At 50.4% G+C, this 22,214-nt stretch overlaps 9 protein-coding genes across 9 annotated transcripts; 6 read left to right on the top strand and 3 right to left on the bottom strand.

Annotated features, from left to right (window-relative positions):
* Window positions 1–1,517: 1,517 nt before the first annotated feature.
* Window positions 1,518–4,423, top strand: BDZ99DRAFT_560828 (uncharacterized protein; the record flags this gene model as incomplete). Its single annotated transcript, XM_033727299.1, has 7 exons — window positions 1,518–1,526; window positions 1,634–1,744; window positions 1,812–1,921; window positions 1,967–3,511; window positions 3,578–3,825; window positions 3,887–3,951; window positions 4,027–4,423. 7 exons carry the CDS (start codon window positions 1,518–1,520, stop codon window positions 4,216–4,218), a joined length of 2,280 nt encoding a protein of 759 aa, XP_033577579.1. The 3' UTR covers window positions 4,219–4,423.
* Window positions 4,424–5,603: 1,180 nt separating this feature from the next.
* On the bottom strand, window positions 5,604–7,294 carry BDZ99DRAFT_487525 (cytochrome P450; the record flags this gene model as incomplete). The annotated part of the gene is made up of 4 exons (XM_033722838.1): window positions 5,604–5,766; window positions 5,823–6,007; window positions 6,096–7,193; window positions 7,247–7,294. The coding sequence occupies 4 exons, from the start codon at window positions 7,292–7,294 to the stop codon at window positions 5,604–5,606; spliced, it is 1,494 nt and encodes a 497-aa protein (XP_033577578.1).
* A 291-nt stretch (window positions 7,295–7,585) lies between these two features.
* On the top strand, window positions 7,586–9,025 carry BDZ99DRAFT_487524 (epoxide hydrolase; the record flags this gene model as incomplete). The annotated part of the gene is made up of 5 exons (XM_033722837.1): window positions 7,586–7,800; window positions 7,864–8,012; window positions 8,078–8,359; window positions 8,422–8,614; window positions 8,674–9,025. 5 exons carry the CDS (start codon window positions 7,586–7,588, stop codon window positions 9,023–9,025), a joined length of 1,191 nt encoding a protein of 396 aa, XP_033577577.1.
* A 1,063-nt stretch (window positions 9,026–10,088) lies between these two features.
* Window positions 10,089–11,219, top strand: BDZ99DRAFT_461982 (catalytic LigB subunit of putative aromatic ring-opening dioxygenase). Its single transcript, XM_033719737.1, has one exon. The coding sequence runs from the start codon at window positions 10,169–10,171 to the stop codon at window positions 11,021–11,023; it is 855 nt and encodes a 284-aa protein (XP_033577576.1). The 5' UTR covers window positions 10,089–10,168; the 3' UTR covers window positions 11,024–11,219.
* A 488-nt stretch (window positions 11,220–11,707) lies between these two features.
* BDZ99DRAFT_519306 (uncharacterized protein) lies at window positions 11,708–12,705 on the top strand (the record flags this gene model as incomplete). Its single annotated transcript, XM_033725398.1, has 3 exons — window positions 11,708–11,980; window positions 12,045–12,474; window positions 12,545–12,705. The coding sequence occupies 3 exons, from the start codon at window positions 11,708–11,710 to the stop codon at window positions 12,703–12,705; spliced, it is 864 nt and encodes a 287-aa protein (XP_033577575.1).
* Window positions 12,706–13,581: 876 nt separating this feature from the next.
* Window positions 13,582–15,456, top strand: BDZ99DRAFT_560826 (putative cytochrome P450). Its single transcript, XM_033727298.1, has 5 exons — window positions 13,582–13,958; window positions 14,029–14,131; window positions 14,200–14,268; window positions 14,319–14,906; window positions 14,982–15,456. Exons 1-5 carry the CDS (start codon window positions 13,620–13,622, stop codon window positions 15,413–15,415), a joined length of 1,533 nt encoding a protein of 510 aa, XP_033577574.1. The 5' UTR covers window positions 13,582–13,619; the 3' UTR covers window positions 15,416–15,456.
* A 387-nt stretch (window positions 15,457–15,843) lies between these two features.
* Window positions 15,844–17,556, bottom strand: BDZ99DRAFT_560819 (fumarate reductase/succinate dehydrogenase flavo protein-like protein; the record flags this gene model as incomplete). The annotated part of the gene is made up of 1 exon (XM_033727297.1): window positions 15,844–17,556. The coding sequence occupies one exon, from the start codon at window positions 17,554–17,556 to the stop codon at window positions 15,844–15,846; it is 1,713 nt and encodes a 570-aa protein (XP_033577573.1).
* Window positions 17,557–18,084: 528 nt separating this feature from the next.
* On the top strand, window positions 18,085–18,731 carry BDZ99DRAFT_475527 (uncharacterized protein; the record flags this gene model as incomplete). Its single annotated transcript, XM_033721996.1, has 3 exons — window positions 18,085–18,283; window positions 18,386–18,612; window positions 18,693–18,731. 3 exons carry the CDS (start codon window positions 18,085–18,087, stop codon window positions 18,729–18,731), a joined length of 465 nt encoding a protein of 154 aa, XP_033577572.1.
* Window positions 18,732–19,275: 544 nt separating this feature from the next.
* BDZ99DRAFT_519302 (FAD/NAD(P)-binding domain-containing protein) lies at window positions 19,276–21,555 on the bottom strand (the record flags this gene model as incomplete). Its single annotated transcript, XM_033725397.1, has 8 exons — window positions 19,276–19,557; window positions 19,645–19,714; window positions 19,806–20,054; window positions 20,136–20,523; window positions 20,580–20,889; window positions 20,990–21,207; window positions 21,272–21,291; window positions 21,347–21,555. 8 exons carry the CDS (start codon window positions 21,553–21,555, stop codon window positions 19,276–19,278), a joined length of 1,746 nt encoding a protein of 581 aa, XP_033577571.1.
* Between the last annotated feature and the right edge of the window lie 659 nt (window positions 21,556–22,214).

Below are 22,214 nucleotides of genomic sequence, written 5' to 3'. Positions count from 1 at the left end.
AGGCAGTAGTTGAGTAACGCGTCGCGTTTCTGCGATTTTTGATGGGGTGTGAGGATGGAGGTGAAACAATGCATTGAACGAGGTAAGTGATGTATTGGATGAGCATCTATCTAGGCTACGTACGCCGTATATATACTCCTGTGTGTGGAGGCTTACGTAGCCGTACCGTAGAACTGTGAGGGCTAAATATAGGAACCGTGTTCCATATTAAGGTAGCCGACGCTAGCCGTACCACACTCCGTAGGCTAGCTGGCTAGGAACACGTACTCCGTCAGGGTGGGCAGGATGCCCGCAGAACACGTTAGTTAGTAATACTAGTGTTTAGTAATAATTTCTATACAGTAATACGAGTCGCCTGATTGTTAGATTTGCCTGTAATACCACTAGCTCCCTGCTTAGTAGTATCACTAAGCCCCTCTCGTACAATATCATACTAACCGAACCTGATTTTGTATGGAAAAGTGCTTTCGGCTTACAAATCGACCGCGAAGTTGTTGGCGCAGACCGTTACTGTACTCAGCAGGTCTCTACGGAAAACCACTCGCTCCTTAACACCAACTAACGGCTGCTGTTAGACACGATTACAGTGATGCACATGACGCTCACAACGAGAATGGGGATGGTGAGGACGAAGAAGGCACGCAAAGTGGTAAAGGTGAGATGCTTATCACAGCACACGCAAGCGCGCGTCATTTCCACCTCAAGACTCGTGCTATTGCCATAGAAAGGATGGGAATGAGTTCGACCCTGGTAGCTCATCAGGTATCTGAGGTCAGGCTCTCCTAATTCAGGCTCTGCTGCACGAGCGCTTGTTTCAGGGGGAGGTGGTCTTCGAAGCCTAATCTAGTATGAGCTTGCGAGGTACCGCTGCCATTGGCACTACCATTGGCCAAAGCCCTGCAACTTTTCTCAGCCTCTTGTTGGCCCAGCCGCTCTACGCTAGACGCACCAGCAGGATCGGGCTCCGGGGATACTCAGCTCCTACGTTACCAGCTCAGTACGCCCCAGCAAAGGCAGACTGTCGTTTATTTAGGAATAGTGTCTCTGAACAACTGGGAAAGGATTCGATCGCATCACCTGCAGACTTCACAATTGCTCGGTTAAACGGGACGATATTTATCCAGGCCCAGCAACTCGGTAGTGGGAGGCGTCGCGGACCCTATTTTTGCTCCGATCTCCGTCCCACTTTCTTTAACCTTATTTTGATTGGCCAATTAGTGGTCAGCCTTTGGAGCTGGTCAGCTTTATCATGCACACATAGGAGATCACGTCCAGTTTGTGCACCTTTACGGGCTCAGGAACGGATAAATACGGCAACTAGGCAGCGAGCCGGCCCCCAAGAATGCGGGGGATTCTCCACAAATGCGGGGGGAATCTGGGGAAGGAGCTAGAGTGCACCCTGGGTCCACCAAAACGACGTCCAAGGACCCAATCGTGTCGTCGACGCATGGTGTCTTTAAACACGGATTCCGGGGTACTTCCTTGGAAGGTGCTCCCCGCTTGCCCGGGGTGCTGCAATGTTGCATGTGAGTCCTCCGATAAACCACTAAACCACCGGCCATCCTGTTCTTCAAAAGCATCTTCCTAGCAACTCGCCATCCCCGTTGCCTAGTGTGTGATATCGATGCGGCAGTTCATGTCGACCTTTGATAGCCCATCTGGTCCCCAGCCTGTCCCAGCTCATCGTCCTGTTCCGCCCTCAAAGATCATGGAGCAACGAGCCAAGCGGAAGCGAGTGGCCAAGGTAAATTGGCATGTCCCTAAAGGAGCCCAATTAATCAACAAAGGCACAGGCGTGTTGTACCTGTCAGGCGAAGAAGATCAAATGCGACGGCAAACAACCTGCCTGTAGCAACTGCAGCGATCGCACCGTCGAATGTACTTATGTCGAGTCACAGAAGAAAAGAGGCCCCCCCAGAAGGTGAGGATGACAGCCTACTTCGGTCGGCGTCTGACGGCGATCTAGAATACCCGCCATTTCGAATCATCTCAGCAGGTTGGAGCAGCGACTACTTCGCATGGAGAGCCTGTTGGACGGTGATGACTATAGGACAAGCCCCTCGCCGGGCCTGTCGCCAGCTGGTTCCGACCCTGCCACTGCGGACGGGGCAAACGACTCAGTCACTGCTACGATCAGAGTTGCGCCATCTGCGGATGGAGTCCCCGGTGCAAATAACAACACTGGAAGCCACCCAGGAGTGCCAGAAGATCTTCAGCTACCTCATCCATCCCCAGACGCTGAACCTCCATTCAAATCGAGCCAATATCTACCCGATATACCAGGCTCTGACACGCAAAGCACTATCGCCTCTGTGCCAGACTCTATCGACCCCGAATTTGCGCCACCGGTACAATGGATCATGGACAAGGCCGAGGAGAAACGGGCCTTCCAGGGCGGTTTCACTGCACAGGTTCTGTCGAACCCATCCACGCCCAAGTGGTTGGACTTCTTATCTGTCGGACTGAAGGGGCCGGTACATGCGTCACTGCCGCCAAAAGATGAGGCGTTGCGGCTGGTGGAGGTCTTCTTCTGCTGCCACAATAGATTCTTTCCTCTCTACGACTATGCATCATTCATGAGTCTGGCACAACAGGAGTTTTCTGGTCAGCCAGACAAGCGGGTTGGGTGGTGGGCCAGCTTGCATAGTGTCATTGCTGTCGGGATACGCTTGCAGAACCCGGCAGATACGACTCAGGAGTCAACTGCACAAGCATGGCGCTATATGCACAATGCACTCAGTGTGTTGACCGAGTTGATGATGAGGAGTAACGATCTTCTGAGCGCACAAGCCATGTTGTGTATGGCGGTCTTTACCCGAGGCAATGGGGAGCCTCAGGCCAGTGCAATGTTAGTCTCCTGCGCCGTTCGACTTCTGCAAATTCTGGGGGTCAGACAAGGCAAAGCCACGACGGAATGTGACGCAGTCAACACACGTCAGATCAATCGGGCTCTCTGGTTTGCTTACATGCTGGACACCGAAAATTCCATGATTTCGACTCTACCTTTGATCCAGACTCCTGGTAATCTGAATATCGAGCTTCCCGCCGAAGAGCCACCGGACGGCTTGGGAATCATCCCCCTTGAAGACGGCCACAGCACGTTCAACTTATTTCGAGTCATGTCGGAGCTTTCCGTCATCGCAGCAAAGGTCTTCCAAGAACTCTACACTTCTAACGGGCGCAAGCGACCTGAACACGAGGTAGTGAAGACCATGGTGGATTTGGAACAGCAGCTTGAGGAATGGAAAGGTAGCATCGATATCGACTTCCAACCAGAGTACGAGATCAACACTTCGGACCCTTACCTTCGTCACTACATCCTGGTTCTGCACTTCCAGTATTACACATGCTTGAGCAACATTCATTTCGCTGCCCTGACCCTGAGGCGGTCGACAAGTGACAGTTCTTTTCAGAGTCAGATCATTTCATCTCGGGCCACATACTTCTCGTGCCTTCGAGCCATCCTTCGTATGAGTCGAGGTATTGCGGTGGACATGCCGGCATTTGTATGGTACGTTTTTCTCCATTCATCTGCCACATAACCCGATGTGAGCGATTCATCCTGACTCACCTGAAGGCGCACATTGTGTTATCCTGTTCTGGCGTCGATGGCCTTGTTCGTTGGCATTCGAGACGACCCAAATGCTCCCCGGGCTTTGACGGATGTCGCGCTCCTTGATTCATTGGCGAGTCTCTTTTCGAAGATGAAGGATCCCGATATTGGGAGCGTTGGCCAAATTCGTCGACTATTTTCGGAGCTTGGGCGATTGAGCCGCGAAATTGTCACTAAAGCGCAGATTGTTTCAAAGGGAAACAAATGGACAGGTATTTAACACGCCCTCTGGGGCATAGGCTGATTTGGACATTGACTGACTCACATATATAGGTCCCGGAAAGGATTCAGAGGACCCGTCAAGCATTGGGTCCGGAATGCAGCACGATGGTGTGCCGGTACGTACTGTCACGCTCTTTGCTCTTTGCCATGCTATGGAGCCTCTATTATGGTCTGATCTGACACGAAACCAGGATGGTATATCCGGTGGTTCCACTTTTCCTGTTTCATTTTCCGGCTTCGGACCAGGCTTCGGGAGTTCCATGCCGGCCACGTTCCTGGATTCACAGGTTGACTTTCCAAATTGCCTGCCCATGTGGAATTCCGAGGCATTTCAGATCACTGATGATTTTCCGATGGACATGCCAATGCACAGCTACAATTAATTTGGCGAAGATGAGTCCAAGTGAGTGTAAGGGAACTAGCTCTCTGTTTGGGACAGTAGGCATTCCGAAGAGGGGAGAGTTAGGGTCGTCATGAGATCCTCCAATTACATATGCTTTGCTATACGGAATGTGAAACATATAGCATATGTATGATAGGCAGATATCGTAAAAAGAAGCTCGAGAAGCCGTGCTTTTTGTTTTGGTGATAGCGTCTACCATGTACCAATGTGTACGGCCCCCAGTTTATCCCGCAGAGCCTCATGCTTAACCTTGCGCCGGAGAGCGTCAATGGCATTTCGGGCTTTCTCTCATAGCGAACCAGGGTCAACGTCCTGGACCGCTTGTTTTGTGTGCTCGAAAGTTCGGGCAGCGAGAAGCAAGTCATCTTCCATATTGTGGCTCTAGGATTCCATTCCATAACACCCACCGGTAGACTAGTTCTGCCGTCGACACACCCTCTTCGCGGGCATTGGATGCCTCTTCTGCTAGTGCCTCCCAGGTAATTCGGCTCCCAAAATATCTGCTGATATACCTGGCCATACTTCTCGCTTGGGTCGAACTTCCTGATCCCACTGAGGATCTGTTCCTTTATCTTTGCTAGTAGCCCGCCGGCCAGCAGGCTGTATGAGCAGAACTGATGCCTAATCTTCTCAAGATCGGAATCAGAACTGTCTCCGGTTTCCTTATCACGTAGCTGTAACAGCCCTGGTAGACGGCGGGCAGGATATATGCTGCGTCCTTTGCGAGACCATACACACGCTCCACCTCGGCCAACGGGAAGTCAGTCCGTCCGAAGCGCTCGAATTGCCCGGCCTCATGTATGTTGTTTATTCCAGTGAGCGCGTTTCTTCAAGTGCTACTCCAGGATCCGGCGCGTGGACTACGTAGGAGAACGCGGGCTTTCTCCACGTTGATCTTTGCGCTGTCAAAGTTATTGGGTCAATTCAAATCTCCGAACATTTCTAGTAATCTAACAACCAAAGAGTCACTCTATCGCTGTGTTCGCTGGGCATGTCTATGCCAGACTGTTATTATCGGTGATATTACTCGGCCAACCCCTTTTCGCTAATTCGTTTTCGATCTTTATTCACCTTTGCACTCATTCTTATTCAAGGCCTTCCACGTATAGTGTTTAGAGGAAGCAAGTAGTAGAATACAAATTGTGATCGGCGGCTTGGGGCTGAACCAAAGCCAAGATTTTCAAGCCATGGCAGAGTTCCTTACTGCGAATGGCATCGAGGACATAAACGCTTGGCCAGCACGTGGCCAGGTACCTATGGTACGAGGCTGGAAATACCTACTATATATATCCGTACTACTGCTGGCGATGGATAGTACTTAAATTATCCCTTTACTGGACATCAATTCGAAGGAAATTCTGAATATCACTTCAGAGCCACGGCCTTCAACTTAACTGGCAAGGGTGGTTTATGCCAAAAGAAATAGTGCTCACACCTCTCTACCCAGCCAGCCCCTTCCGGTGTGGGCTCGAAATCGAAGTTTTTGAAAATGAGCGACGTGATGAATCTCATCTCGTGATAAGCAAGGCTGTTCCTTGGTTAGCATGGCAAAATCCATCTGGGCCCATTAGGTGGAGAGCCTACGTCTTTCCCACGCAGGCACGTGGTCCGTATGAGAAAGTCTGAACGACTCCTTTGTTATCGTTGGCATATCTAGGATCGTACCAAGGATGGTCGGTCGGCAGCCATCGTTCTGGAACGAAGTCGTCGGGATCGCAGAAATTGACGCTGGCTCTGTGCGTGGCCCACTGGGGAACTTCAAGTAGGGTCTGGCAAAGCAACGCGTGCGGTGTTAACTCTTGTGATTGTGCTACCGGACGTACACCATGCGATAGCCTCAGCTTGAGGGACACTTACCTGCGGAGGCAGATAGTAATTCTCAATGGATCCTCCGCTTGCGCCCACCTGCCGAGGGGCTCCAACTGGCACAGCTGGAAATAGTCGCAAAGTCTCCTCGATGCATGCGTGGACGTAGGGAACATTCGCAGTGTCCAGCAGGGTCACTTCGTCGTCGCCCGCTTTGAAGGTTGAGCGAACCTCGTGCGTGAGTCGAGCATACTTCTCAGGATTCTTGAGGAGATAGTCTATCAGACCAGATAAAGTCGTCGCCGTGGTCTCACTGCCGGCGACAATTAATGTGGAAGCATTTCGCTCAAGTTCCTGCTGGGTCAAACCTGTTCCATCGGATTTCCAAATGTAAGATATGAAGTCTTTTCGGTCGTTTGCACCCCGTGCTAGCCTCTGTCTGATTTTCTGCTCACTGAGCTCAAAGTGCTCGGTGGCGCGTCGCTTGATCTCCGCGGGTGTAAGCAGAATGGCAAGTTGTTTGATCAATGGAAACTCCTCCAGGAAGCCCGACATTTTGTTGATCTTGATACTGTCAAAGATCAAATTGACCCACGGATGAGACTCGCCCCCCTCAAGCGACCCAAATGACTCTCCAAAGGCGAGATCGCCAAATGTGTCGAATGTGTAGAAATTGAACCACTTGGCAACGTCAATGACGGTCTGATCTCGCTTCTTCCATTGCAGGATCAGAATCTTTGCGTAGTCATGGAATATCGACTGCTGCTCCTGGATCGCCTTGTCTGAGAACGCGCGAATGATTTCCTTCCTCAGCCGGCGATGTTCAGCCGTGGGTGCAGTGACGATATCCTTGGGGACATTCGGAAAGAAGTCTGGCCACTTTGACCATTCTTCCGCATCGCGCGATTTATGACCGTAGATTGCCTTCCAACCAATCTCTCCCCTTACACTAAGCTTGTGTGGCCCAACTCGGACAACTGGTCCATAACGCTCATGCAGTTCGCGATTCACCAGGTTCCAGCGCCCGCTGATACATATGTAGTATGTACCGGGTATCGTTGAAATGGCCAGGTACCAAGGTCCAGGTGCTTTGGATAGTGGATGCAAGAAGAGTCGGTGCACTGTCCTTGCGAAGTAGTACAACAGGACCTATTTAGATATCTCAGTTTGGGTATGTGACACTGAGTGACCCGACCATTTACCCCAAAGGCTATATTCGAAATAGTGAACACTGCTGGCAAATCTGCCATTTTGCTGTCGATAGAAGAAACCACACCAGTAGACGCTATTCTGGGAGGCGTGAATATAAGAGTAGATGACAGAATTGTAGGAAGTGTCACTGAAGGTGACAAAATTCGTGTTACGGAATGCGTCTTTGGTTTTCCCGCAGGTTCGTCCCGACCGCGGGAGTTGGCAGATGGGAATAGCCGTTCACATCAACCATGCGGCCGAGGCTCACAAACCGAAGTTCTCAGAACAGCCATTATATGAATTCGAACTGAGGTACTTTTGCTGCCGAGTTGATGATCCATCGCTACACCATGGAATACGCCAAGATCCCCCCACGATCTTCGTCAAAGCCAACACCGTTTCAAGTGTCGATCCCTGATTCGCAGGTTGCACGTCTCCATCGACACCTGGACCTCGCTGAACTCGCGCCCGAGACGTATGAGAATCTGAAAGAAGATGAAAGTGTAGGGATTTCTCATGCATGGCTTTCCAATGCTCTCCACTCATGGAAAACTCAATACGACTGGTGAGATTAATGAAAACTGCAAAAGCAAAAAAGGCCCAAACCTCTAAAAAAAATTCTGTGTAGGCGTCAGACCGAGAAACGCATAAACTCGTTCCCCAATTACCAGGTTTCGGTGACCGATGAGGTGGGAACGGATTATAGCATTCACATTGTTGCACTTTTCTCAGAGAAGCCAGACGCCATCCCGATCGTGATGCTACATGGTTGGCCTGGTATTACTACGCCCGATACTGATTCTGACAAATACCCATCAAACGAGACGCTGACTGCTTGTTAGGGAGTTTCATGGAATTCCTGCCGTGTCTCGACATTGTCAGGAACCGCTACACCCCATCGACTCTGCCTTACCACATAATTGTTCCCAGCATAGTTGGCTACTGTTTTTCGACAGGGCCTTCGACCAAGTCAAATACAACGGTTGCTGACGTTGCTTGGGTCATCAACTCTATGATGGTTGGTCTGGGCTTTCAAGACGGTTACATTGCCCAAGGCGGTGATATTGGGAGTTACCTGGCGAGGATCCTCGGATCAAAGTTTGAAGAATGCAAGGCAGTCCACTGTAAGTTTCGAGACGTTTCGCATAGATTTACCATCCCTGAATCAGCACTTTGGAAACACTAGTGAACTTCTGTGGCATGCAAAAGCCACAGAATGCCGATGCCACGAGCGAAGCACTGAGTAAGATCGAAGAGGCCGCACTCGAACAATCCAGGCTGTCCTCCATGACTGAATTCGCCTACGCCCTCGAGCACGCCACCAGGCCGGCCACAATTGGCTTCGTACTATCGTCAAATCCCGTTGCATTGCTGAGTTGGTAAGTCTGATTCAACAACCATCTTTATAGCAAGCTACTGATCGCTTTCCCGACAACAGGATAGGCGAGAAGTACTTGGCTTGGTCACACCAGAATCCCCCACTCTCCGTGATACTCGATGCGGCCTCAGTCTACTGGTTTACCAAGACCATCGCCCGCTGTCTATACCCATACCGCGACGTGTTGCGGTCTCCATACCATGACTTGCCCGAGTACTTCATCCATAAGCCCCTGGGCTTCTCATCCTTCCCTTACGAGATCACACCCACCCCGATTTCGTGGGTTCGATCGACTGGGAATCTGGCATGGAGCAGGACGCATAGTGAAGGAGGCCACTTCGCCGCATTAGAAACGCCTGATGCCTTTCTTCGGGACATTGAAGATTTTGTAGCAAGTGTCTGGGCACCATGACTGTCTCATTGTATTTGAATAAGCTTCAGCGGATGGTGTAATAAATTGCATGATGGATCATCAGACTAGAGTCGATAATTCGATGCCTTGGAATAGCTCTATCTAGCATCCTCATTCCTGTCCTTCTTTTGAGCTCGCGAACTAGAGTGAACGCGAGAAAGACCGTCCACCATATCACCCAGTGATGGCACTGGACTGGAATGGACTGGGTTTGGCCTGGAATTCACGTAGTCCGCCAGGAACAAAGGCGAAGCTCAAGATATCACGTGACGTTCATTTCAGGTACAGCGCCTCTTAGTAAGTGGAATTTATCAAGAGATATGGTTTCCATTTCGCAAATTCACTGCAGTTTCTCGAAAACCATTTGGAGCTCCAGAGCTTTCAAGGGGCCTCCATCCAGTCCAGTCCAAAATGGCTTCAGTCCAGTTCCATCACTGATACCACCCTGGAACCAATTAAGATATGGCTCTCGTAGAGCTCACACCGTTTTCTGCAAGAGCAAGTCGACATCAGCAAGTCGACATCTTCATGGCTCAAAAAAGCACTTGAACCCCTGCTCAGTAGGAGATAGTAACGAAAGCGCTAGATAGTCCTAGCGATATGAGATAGGTTGGGAAAATTGGGCACAACCGCGGATGGATAGGAGGCAGCGTCATTCTTCCCCAAGGTCTTGCAAGTCTTTCGCCATTAGCGGTGATTGGAAAATCTTGGAATATAAGATATATTAAAGCCCGTTGCCGTGGCGTCGATAATAATATCGACTTGATACTCTTGGCCCCCGAGCGTGATTGCCTAAACAATTCCAAAAGGTCCAATGCCCACTCTCCTCCCATGGTTGTCCGCCTCTCGGGCGGGCAGTATTGGAGGGTGGGGTGACCTGCCGAAAACTTTCTTCTATCGAGGACTCAACTGCGTTGAATTCGGAACGATCATCGGTTAAAATCAAGTCAAACAACACAGTGACCCGGGAGTCACACCACCACTACTGCAGCGTTATCGGAAGGCATTTAACCGATATAATACGGCAATCTAGATCATCTTATATAATTACCGACAGAGATCCACAAAACTAGTGGAAGTCTTTCAAGCAATTGCTGTTGCTCTCCCATTCTTCAACATCATCATCCATCATACCTATCGAATATGGCCATCAAAGAGGGACCGAAACGTGCTCCTTGCTTCTTTGTCTCCCATGGAGCAGGTCCATTGGCAATTCTGCGGGCACCTTCCCAGCAGCCTTTGATTGATCTCTGCAAGGAGACTGCTTGGGTGCTGGATGGGTCCAAAGGGGTGATTGTTGTGACCGCACACTGGACGGCCGACAAGACATACATCTCATCGGCCGCAAAGCCGCCAATTTACTGTGATTATTTCCCTGTACCCGGAAACCCACTGCCAAAGGAAGCTTGGGAAATTGTCTACGATGCGCCTGGAGACCCGGAACTTGCGCGTCGGATCAAGGAGAGCGCGGAGCGACAAGGCTTGGAAGCTGAGCTGGACGACGTACGGGGTTGGGATCACGGTGTATGGACACCACTAATGCTCCTTCGCCCACAGGCCGACCTTCCAGTCGTTCAGGTCTCAATTCCAGAGGGAGACAAGGTCATCGAGCAGTCTTTCGCCCTGGGCAAGGCGTTGGAGCCCTTCCGAGACGAAGGCTGGGCGATTCTCGGAAGTGGGCACACGTACCACAACTTCAAAAAGATCATTGAGCCTATCATGGGCGTCCCTGACGCAAAGGTCCCACCAGTCGGTGTCAATCGAGCATTTGAAGACAAACTGGAGGAGGTGGCAACGGTGAAGGATCTCAAGAAGCGGTTGGACGGGATGAGCAAGTGGAAGTCTTTTCCAGAGGCTGACGAGGTGCAACCTCCTGGTAATGATGAACATTTCACGCCATTTTTGGTTACTGCTGCAGCCGGCGGCTCTGATCCCGGCAAGAGACTGGGAGAGTGGGAAATGTTCAATACCGTCAGCTCCTCGTATCTCTGGGCTTGACACGAGATTATGGTGGGATGGCTTTGGCTTTCCAGGACTGATGGATTGAGCGGACTTTTCACCGCTGGAGTTTAGTTTCGACAATGTATAGCATCCTCTCATTGTAATGCAATATCACCTTGAAGGAAGGTCATTTCAACCGTGTTTGCTCTCGCCCTGGTAGATGCTAAGCATATCCTTCCCCCAATGTAGCCCCCATCCCCGTTCATGAGAAGGTGCGGCGTGTGAACGAGGCCTTGGCAGCAAGGAACGCCTGGCTTTCCCCGTTTACTGCCCTAGAGCTTCTGCAGGAATCATTCAGCAAATCATTTAGCAATAAAATCTCCACTCTGGAAGATGTTACATAGTTTTGCCGCTTTTCCGTCGCCCGAGATCTACAACATCAGACTGCGGGGTGCCGGGCCGGACCGCTACTGTTCGGCGATAGACATGATTAGACCATCCGAAAATGTCGAGAAATCGGACAGATAGAGCAAACACTCCCGGGTGTGACGAAGGTTCGGGTGCAAAGGACCCGGTGCGATTGTTACGAACTGATAAAGTGTTCAAACGAGTCCTTAAGGCATATCAATATCTGGAGCAATATAATCATCTTGTCTGCGAGTCGTGGGTGTGCCTACCTGAACTATTTCAATCCAAGAAGCAGAAGTCTTAAATCAATTATTCCCTCACTAGCAACCAAAAATGTCGTGGACTCATCTCGTACGATTCAACCACAAAGGTTCCCCTACTTTCGCACAACTTGTCGACCCAAAAGAGAATGGTGAATTAGATGACAAGATCAAAGTGAAGATCGCCACTGGAAATCCTGTCAAACGCAACATCAAGTTGACCGGAGAGACTGTAACCGTGGACAAGAAGGACTTATTACCACCCGCGGCAGATGTTCCGATCGTGGTACAAACCGGGCTGAACTATAATGACCACGTCAAAGAGGCCACAGAAGTTGGATATCAGGTCCGTTGTTTCCTCGTGTCTTTGCAATTGAAATATTTGTTGTTGTTGATGCGTGTGCTTGCAGAATCTCCCACCTCCCCGCCCATATCTCTTCTGGCGGCCACCAACCTGTCTCGCTGGTCCATACGCGAAAATCAACGTACACCCAGTCCAGCAAGACTCGCTCGACTATGAGGGCGAACTGATCATTCTGGTGGGATACGAGCCTTTCAAAGATGTCACGGTTGAGGAAGCAGGGAAGCAGATCATCGGATATAGCGTAGGAAACGATCTGTCTCCTCGTCCAGGGCCCAAACTCGGTGCCATGAACTACATCTGGTCCAAAGGGTTCGACGAGTTCACGCCAATCGGACCGGTTTTGGTGAATTCTGACGTTCTTGGAGTTCCACCCGCCATCGAATTGAAAACCATCGTGGATGGCAAGGTCGTTCAGCAGGACAATACCAAGAATATGACATTCAATGTTGCCGAGGTGGTTGCCGCCATGGCTACAGGTATGTGACTCTCATTGTTCCCTTGATCCTACGAGCTACCGTAGAGACTAACAATCGTCTCTCATTCAAGGGACCACTGTTCAACCAGGCACCGTCGTTTTCACAGGTACTTGTGGAGGTGGCCAATGGTTCACTGACAAAGGCAAGACCCATGGCGTTCCCGATGGCTCGTTGGTCGAGGTTCAGTTCGAGAAGATTGGCAAGATTTCAAACATTGCACACTTCCTATAAACGCAGTGCAGTCTAGCCACTCCAGTCGTATGCTGGTCTTTAGTGTAGAGACATGCTCGTGCATGTTGGAAATGCTATTGATCAGCCTTTGAAAGAATCTTCGAATGCTTTCGGAAATTAGTTAGGAGTAGATGGTGAAATCAAGAACTCGTTCCCTTATCAACTCAGCTCACTACTGCTTCCCATACGCACAAGGGCCGATTATTGTCGAAGAATTGGAGTCAACGGTACGTTACAATGTCTCCCACTGACTCTCCAGTTAGTGCATTCGCCTCGCAGTCTTTCGGAAGACAATTGGTCGTTTTAAAGGTTGTAATCATCGGTGTCAGGGAGCAGCGGTGAGAGCTAGGGCAGGCACGTGTTACCTCTTGTATATAGCCTCAACTTTCTCTAGACCTCTCTCTTCTCTATAATCATCATCCAATACATCACGTACACGGCATACAGCTCCTTGGTCCGTGACAATCGGCTATGGGAAATTCGAGCTCGGAGCTTGACATTTCGGCAACCGGCTGCACAGGCAGTTTTTATGACGAGTCAATGCAGGTTCATAAATTGGGCACAAGCGCGGAGGAGATGGTCCAATCACTCTCATCTCCTGCTGACGGCTGAAGCGCCGCGGAACCAAAAGCAGGAATCAGCCTCGAGATTAATGCGGGGAAAATCTCCGAGGTCCCCCCCTTGTAGATTTGAATGCTCGGGTCCAACGGGTGGCGTTTATCCGGGTTTCGCAAATCTTACACCATGAGTGGGATTCGGTAATCAAAGCTGTGAACTGCCAATTGAGCTTCGTTGGACTGGTTCTTGTTTTTAAAATCTACTGCAACTGGTTTTCATGTGCGCACTACCTAGTCTTCTCATACAATCACGACAACTCCTCCAGTGATAGCACAATCTTTGAGTCCACGACCACAATGCTGCTCAACGACCTTGCGCTTCTCCTCCAGCAGTGGCACCTGCAGATCTTGGTTGGCCTTGTCCCCAGTCTCCTGCTGTTCGCAGTCTACCGCCATTATGAAACCCACAATTTGCCAGTGATCAATGGACCAAGACTGTTCGAGTTTTCCGACAAACGAATGAAGCGAGAATACACGATTCGGGGACGTCAACTGCTACGGGAGGGTTTACAAAAGTTTGGCGGCAAACCGTTCAATATGATGACTGACCATGGGTACGAAACAATCTTTGGGCCTCAATACATAGACGAACTACGTAACCTGGAGGGCGTCAGTCATGCCAGAGCAATCGCCAAGGTATATCATATCTCTCACGGTGAATTAGATCTTCCAAACACCTACATATGCTGATTTCGGTGGATTCTAGATGGTGAATGCTCATTATCCAGGCTTGGAAGCTTTCCACGAATTCGGCTACGGTGAAGGCATCATTCAGGACGCCGTCAAGTTGAAACTCACCCAGGCACTCGGTGGGTGAAAGTGACACACGAAACGCAACCGTGTAACATCGCTTTCGACAGCTAACATTCTTTACCAGGAGGTCTGACGCAGCCGCTCTCTGATGAGACTGCCCTAATGCTCCAAGGAGCTTTCACAGACAACAAAGGTAGGTAGCAAGGACCATGAATCAGCAGTCTGTTCCTGACGGTTTCCCAGAGTGGCATAGTATTAGTCCACAGCCAGTTCTCCTCAACGCTGTTGCCCGTGTCTCGTCCCGTCTGTTCCTTGGTGATCGATTGTGCAGAGATCCAGCGTGGCTGAAGATAACCACGACATATACGAACCACGTGGCCGCGACGATTTTCCAGCTGAATTCATACCCAGCCATTTTCCGACGAATCGTTGCTCCATACTTGACACGGGTTCAGGCGCTGCGCGCACAGGTACGCGAGGCTCGCGGTCTCATTGGTAAGGTCCTTGATGAGCGTGCAAGCTTAGAGGCCAAGGGAGAGAAGCCCGAGTATGTGGACGCTATTGAATGGTTCAAAGACATTGCTCAGGGGCGCCACTACGACCCGGTATACGTGCAACTGACCTTGTCCTTTGTTGCAATCCATACCACCGCCGATATGATCACGCAATTGATGTTTGACCTCGCCCAGAGCCCAGAGTACATTCAACCACTTCGCGAAGAAGTGATTGCTGTTCTGGGAAAGGATGGTTGGAAGAAGACCTCGTTGTACAACCTCAAACTACTTGATAGCGCCATGAAAGAGAGCCAGAGACTTCGGCCCATCAATGATAGTAAGTCAGCCCGGGCTTTCTTTGACCAGCCATTTCTTTTGGTCTTCACCAAGCTAACGCTAAGCTTAACGTTAGCCGCTATGCGACGCCTTGTTCTCAAGAAGATCGTGTTGTCGGACGGAACCGTTCTTCGCCCAAATCAAGTATTCGCAGCTACTTCGACGCAACACTGGGATCCCGAGATCTACCCTGATCCCGAAAAATTTGTGGCAGACCGATTTCTGAAGATGCGAGCCCAGCCAGGCAAGGAAAATATCGGTCAATTTGTCACCACCAATCCAAACCACCTTGGTTTCGGGCATGGGAGCCACGCGTGCCCCGGCCGGTTCTTTGCGTCAAATGAGATCAAGATAATCATGTGTCACATTCTGTTGAAGTATGATTGGAGACTTCCTGCGGGAGAAACTCCGAAACCTTTCATTCACGGCTTCCATCTTGCCGTTGACCACAAAACGAAGCTGGAGATTCGCAGACGGGAGGCGGAGGTCGACATTGATAATTTGGTTTGATGAGCCACGCATGCAGATGACTTACGCTTATCTAAAGCGCAATGCATCAACATTATTCAACATTGGGCCCAGTATATGTCAGGAAGGTGATGTTCGGCATACATATTTCTTACGTAAAAATCATAAATAGGTATCAAACCTCGGAAATAATTTCCAGATAGCTATGTCGATTATAACAACCTTAAGAATGAATGACAAGAAGCCGTGTCAAGCTCATGATGAAGTAGAGCTCCCGACGGGCCTCGACCTACGTAAGCCAATGAATCCCGCAGAAGCCTTGGGTCATTTTGTGACTGGGACAAAGGCATTCTTTGCTTTGCCTGGCATGGCTAGTTCACCCTCTCCCTTTCCTCCCTTGCTTGTTGATATATTTTCCGTCACACACCTACTCACATCTAGCTGTCAAATATGGTAAAGCTTTACCCCAACTACAGCTTGGGTGAGCCATCTGCAGTCATGTGCAATGCCGCACGATACCCATACATCATCCCACGCATGCCAGCCACGCCACTCGAATAACCTCCACCCCAGTCCTGCCAGGCCGTGGAGTTTCCAGCTGCAAAGAGGCCAGGGATAGGTGTTCCCAGCACGGTCAGGACCCGGCCATGTTCATCGGTCTGCAGACCTGCAGTGCCCGCCCCGAGCGACACGTGAACCAACTGAATTGCGTAGAATGGGGCTCGAGTAAGCTCTGCCATGTTGGGGTTCTTCAATCGGTAGTCGCCCACCATGAGTGCAGACCAGGGAAACGTGCCGCGGCCAAAATCAGGGTCAGTGGCCGTCTCACAGAAGCCGTTGTATCGTTCCACAGTCTCGCTCAGACCGGCCGGGTCAATGCCAGTGCGCTCAGCAAGCTCTTTGATGCTGTCGGCCTGGATGGCAAGGCCTTCGGGAAGTGGCTGCCCAGGATAGGTCGGCGCCAGACCATACTTGTCGAGCATGCTTTGGTCAAAAACCAGCCAGGCGGGCCAATGGGGCATGTGTGTCATCTGGCTGCCATATCGGGTCACCTGTTCGACCACATGGGGATAGAAGCCATCATTTGCAAATCTGCGGCCCTGCCGATTCACGATGATACTGTGAGGTGCGCCTGCCAGCAGTAGACGTGAGGACGGATGCCCGAAGATGACCTCTCCTGGAACGCGATACCCGACAAAGATAGGAGATTGGCCTGGAAGACGTGCTGGGATCGGAATAGCACCGACCTTGGATGCCATGACGATGTGGTCGCCGGTGATTGTGGGTGGCACCATGGTTGAAGAGTCCTTCAGTCCGTCAAATGCCTGCATCAGATCTTTCCGCCAATCGTACCCCCCCATGGCCATAATCACCCCTTGCCGTGCTTGCAACCGAACTGCTTTTTCATGATTCCCATTTCCATTCGCAGTCCCATTCGTAGTCGCAGTCCCTCCTGACGACGACGTGACTGGTTCAACAAGCACCCCTGCAACTCTTCCGCCTTCCACGATCAAATCCGCGAGCGCGGTTGAAGTCCGAAACTCGACGTTGCGCTGGAGCGCGGCGTAGACGAGGGCGGCCGACAATCCAGCGCCTCCACAGCGTTCATCTTCCTGGACGTGCCGTTGAAGGCACTCGACGATGTTTCCCTGGCCGGTCTGCGACGCAGCCCATTCGGTGCCAGTGACATAGCTGAAGGAGGGACCGTATGGTGAGGTGAGTACCTTGTCCGCCCACTTTCCCAAGCGCTTGCCAGGAAAAGGCTTGCTTTCCAGAAAGCGCCCCTCGACCTTGGAACCTTGGACGGACGGGTAGTAGTAGTCTGGCACGCCTCGAATGACCTGTAATTCGACCCCGATCTTTTCGGTAAAGTAATGAATGGCTTCACGACTTGTAGCGAGATAGCCCAGCTTCAAGTTTTCCTTGGCCAAGCCGCGCGAAATCGTGTTCATATATGCTTGGGCTTCTTCAACTGTGTCTTCAAAACCCAAGCTCTCTGAAAGCGGATTGGGTCCTGGCCATAGTACTCCAGACGACAAAGCCGTGACGCCGCCCAGTTTATCAAGCTTCTCTAGCACGAGAACACGTGCACCTCGCTCAGCGGCGGTGATGGCGGCCGAGAGACCACCGACTCCAGATCCGGCGACGACAACATCATAGGTATCGCTGTATTGGGTGGCCATGTCACAATCTCTGTTGAGTGCGAAAAGGGGATCAAATCTCGGTATGGACAGTCCTGGGTCTTATTATTCAGATTGAGACGGCGATTGGAAGGAGTCTGACCTACAAACAAACAAACGAACGAACCTACCCGGGGCATCCATCCCGTGACAGCGTGGACTGAGATCGGCAACTTCAGGCTTTCTGCCTCGTTGGGATCTACGGGACGTCGGTTTATCCGGATTATTGTAGTTTGCCCTTTCATCTTTCTCACATGACAAAGTAGAGTTCCGTTCCGGTACCCTCCAAGGAAGGTGACGGGGATGCAGAGACATCAGTGAGGATCACTACTTTCCTAGGAGCCCGTCGCCATCACCCTATTCACGCCGGGCGCCACTCCGGAAACGCTCCCAGAGAGCTTCTGGTGTCATTTTCAGCGATAAATAGACTGCCTAGAACTCTGCAAAAGGGCTACTTTCTCTGGAAGAAAGCTTACTTGTCTCTGTGTCTCGCACCTACTAGGTTCTACTTACAGAGCGACTGCTGCCAGCATGACGGCCAATCTTGCCACCACAGAGACGGAGTGGCCCACGTCGACTCCCGTGCCCGCGGCTGTCAAGAAGTTCCTCGACGACTTCTTCGTGGTCATGGACAACAATACCCCTGATGCTGGGGAGAAGCTGGCAGCCGACTTCTTCACGCCCACGGCAACCTTCACGATAACAGGAGGAACATATGTGGGATCGGAAGGTGGGCAAATTTACCTGTGTCTCAATTTTCCTTGGATCTGTATCTCTTCTTCCAAAGAAACTTGAATTTTATTCAGCAGTGCTAAATCTGTACGGCTCACAGAAATAAAGGGCTCGCGCATCGCGGCCTGGAAAGTGGTGACGTCGAGACAGCATAAGATCCTCAAGTCGTACACCTGTACAGACGATGCTTCTGATCTTTTGAACATTGGTCTCGCCAAAATGGGCCTCGTCAACGGCAAACATCTGGAAGGGAACTTTCTCAGTCGAATCGTATTTGAGGATATTAAATCACCCAATCTCAAAATGAAGTTGTTTCAGGTCTGGGGGGTATGTTCAGGACTCTATTATTCCCTTTCCTTTCCCTTTCAAATGTGGCCCGGTAGCTAATCAATCGCAACAATGACTAGGACTCTGGCCCACTCATCAAAGCACTGCAGGAAGAGTAAGAGTAATCTATTGCGCAAAATGAATGATAATACAATCTACCACAATGCCTAACTTCAAAGCTACGGAAGTTGTCCTCGTTCGTTTTCTATGTGAAGTTCGAGTTCAACTTTAGAGCTATAACGTATATGTACATACATCAATCTCTCAGCATTGCGTTAGTTGACATGACCCTCGAAAAATAAATCCAGAGTTATGTAGATAGATAACTGCCAAAACAACTACCCTCTTCCATACCACAGTCTTGTAGTTGCTTGCTATGACAGATCATTTTGAGACAACACTATTGTGTCTCAACTCGACTAGTTATGTTTCTTCGACATCAAATTAATAGAAAAATGAATAACCAGAATGACGGATAGTACGTAGCAAAAGAAAATATCTAGAAAAAGAATTCTGGCAGTAGGAATCATTCGATAAATTCCCCCTCTATCTACCTTCTTATTGTGATTTCCTCCCTCAATACGCAGAGCGAATGAATGACCGATCATGCGCAGCAACAATGTCCCATGGGTTCCAAAGACGTGACCTTCTTTTTGCACTCACTCACTTGGTGAGCTTGTCCTCAACAGCCTTGAAATCTTCTTCTGTAAGAACAGTAGTTGCATCGGTGAACGACATGTAGTCGGTGGTATCGGTTCCGTGCTGCTCAGAGTAGGTCATGCCGTTCCCTATCCAACGAAGGGACTGGCCTTCTGGCAGCCATGACTCGTAGTCAAAATCTTCCCATCGAGGGTTGCGCCATGCATGGTAGGCATTCATGGCCGAGCCTGGCCAATTGATAATGGATCGACCGTTCTCAATGTTTCGCTTGAACCATGTACGACACTGGCAAATTTCTTTGTGTTAGAAGCGGGCATCATTTCAGGTGCTAAACAGAAAATAATAGAACACGCATTGCATTGCGTTACTCACCGTTCCTGAAATGACAGTTTTACTGGTCCAGTAGTCGACCTGATTCATCCAGTCTTGTGTTGCTCTTGTGCTGTTTTTGAACTCTCATTAGAAACAGGTCCACAAGGTAGTATTGAAGAAGATAGTGGAGAGGGAAAATGAAAAGGCCCCGATCAACTAACCTGGGGGTAATGGACTTGAGGTATTCTTGCTGGAGCTTTGTGATGCACTTTATGACGAAGCCACAAGCGCCCTCCATTGTATGGCAGATGGAACCAGCCACTGGGGCCGAATTGGGACCGAACAACTGAAACATATTTGGGAATTTCGGCACCGCAAGAGAGAGATACGCGACGGGTTCGGGATCCCATTGTTCGGCGAGCGGGAGGCCACCTTGTCCAAGAATCGGAGTTGTCGCATTGTCCAGTTTACTTTGCAACTGGCTGTCAGCAGTGCCCATGAATGAAATGAAATGAAAGGCTTGCTTGCCAATCTTTGGAGGTTTTGCTTACGTGTCAAAGCCGGTCGCACATATGATGGCATCATATTCTCGGATGGTTCCATCGGGGTGCTGGATTCCCTCTTTGGTAAAGCGAGCGATGTCGCATTTGATGAGAGTGGCATTGGGCTGAACCAGCGCTTCCATCCATCGTTGACCCATGACCAACCGGCGACAGCCGGCCGGGTAGTCAGGTTTTAGGAGTTCAAAATACCCCTGTTTTGGCGCCAGCGTCGCTTTCATGTTGGCCTCAACCAGGGCGTGGAGCTGCGCGTTGGCTTCGGTGTCCTTCATCAACCCGGCTTGATACCCGTTACACAGATGTTCGATCTTTTTGCGATAGCTCAAGTACGTGAGTGGTTCCCTGGAGAATTTCTTGACCTCCTCGACTGGATGATCGACTTTTCACCCTCGGTTAATCGAACGCTAGACCCCCTAGAGAGACGGAAACACTTACAGTTCAACCTCTCTCCGCGTTCGAGGATTTCTTCCATCGCCGTTCCGCCGGCCGGCGCCACCCAGAGCGGACCGCGCACGTAATGGTCGACAGATTTCACCAAAGGCTGGATTGCCGGCATGACCTGAACGCCAGTGGCACCATAGCCGATGACTGCCACACGCTTTCCAGTGACATCATACGAATCGTCCCACCTGGCCGTGTGCATCATTTTGCCCTGGTAGTCTTGTCGCCCTGGGATGTCGGGAAATCTCCAGTCATTCACCAGACCCATACACCTGATCATAACCTCTGCCCTGTCTCTGACCACCTAGATCGGGAGAAAACAATCAGTCCAGAATTGCTGCTTTGCTGCTTCGTTGCGGTGCTGCTTTGGACAAGTGTTGAGAGTGGAAGTTGATTGGACTTACGACGTTGTCGTCGAGACGGAGAACCTCCACCTCCCATTGCCCATCGTCCTCGATCCATCTCGCAGTCAAAAACTTGTGGCGGAACTTGGTCCGATCATAAACCCCAAATCTCTTCGCTACCACCTTCAGATAATGCTCGAATTCGCGTCCGGGAGGGAAGAAACGGCTCCAGCGAGGGTTGCTGGCAAAGGTGTATTGATACGTATGCGGTGTTAGATCTTGCTCGCATTAGTCGATGATCGATATGCGAACCGAACGTGTGAGGGACGAAAATGCTCTTACCGGGCTGCACTCCAGGATAACTGAGTGTTTTAGTCAGTCAAGAATAACCATGACCATATTTTGCTCTTGACTCACTGGTTTTCGTACCACCCTCCGCCAACATCGTCGTTCTTTTCGTATATGACGAGGTCCAAGTTGGGGATTTTCTGTGGAAGCATGCAGCCCGCAGTTATACCACTCATGCCAGCACCAATGCATATGACCTTGATCGGGCGATAGTCATCGATAGCCCGCTCCCCCGGATCGGATGGCACTCGCAGTTCATGAGGAGAGATGGAGCCCATTTTTCTTTACAGAAGAAAGACGGATACCGACTAGATTCAATCAAACAATACCGAAAAGCAGACCAGTGGCAGCGCTCAAGATTGGTAGTAGTGTCGTCCTGAGAGGTTGTATTTGTGCTACATGCAACTTCCTCGGACTACTATTCACTGTAAGACCGAAATGCATATGGGGCGCTTGGTGGGACCAGATCTGCGTGACATCTCGTCATTCACTTGCCAGAAAGATGTAACGCAAGTTACCGGACTATGTGCCTAAGCCGGATGAGCTGTTGAAAAGAAGTTCCTAGTGGTGGACAAGGGTCAAATTTCTCGGCACGGCATTGTACCTATCGAGCCGGATAGACAAACATAACCGGATCATTCGGGAACCAATTGGTACAGCTACGCGATTCCCAATCAAGCACTCACAGGGCCGGCTAGGAGCATGAGAATGTTCACTGTAGACTTTTTGCCGTCCTACTTGGAAGAATCTAACATGTGAGTATTGATTCCGCGCATCCTTCGAGGGGGGCCTCCAGCTCGTATCATCATTTGTAGCGAATATGGAGAAAAAAGTGGTGTTACTGTATATGTGAAGCGTATTTGCTACCATACTAACGACGTAGATGGCAGGTAAGCTCAATATCGATCTTCGCAATCTACTCTGTTTTCTCAAGACT

This window comes from Mytilinidion resinicola (genome assembly GCF_010093595.1).
Source record: "Mytilinidion resinicola strain CBS 304.34 unplaced genomic scaffold BDZ99scaffold_8, whole genome shotgun sequence".
Classification (NCBI taxonomy): domain Eukaryota; kingdom Fungi; phylum Ascomycota; class Dothideomycetes; order Mytilinidiales; family Mytilinidiaceae; genus Mytilinidion; species Mytilinidion resinicola.
This window is presented reverse-complemented; position numbering and strand designations above follow the sequence as displayed.

Excerpts from the sequence above, each read along its gene's own strand:
- BDZ99DRAFT_461982 (XM_033719737.1), top strand. The coding sequence starts at position 10,169 with ATGGCCATCAAAGAGGGACCGAAACGTGCTCCTTGCTTCTTTGTCTCC.
- BDZ99DRAFT_560826 (XM_033727298.1), top strand. The coding sequence starts at position 13,620 with ATGCTGCTCAACGACCTTGCGCTTCTCCTCCAGCAGTGGCACCTGCAG. Across the intron at positions 13,959-14,028 it reads ATGCCAGAGCAATCGCCAAG|ATGGTGAATGCTCATTATCC; the intron begins GTATATCATATC and ends GGTGGATTCTAG. Across the intron at positions 14,132-14,199 it reads GAAACTCACCCAGGCACTCG|GAGGTCTGACGCAGCCGCTC; the intron begins GTGGGTGAAAGT and ends ATTCTTTACCAG.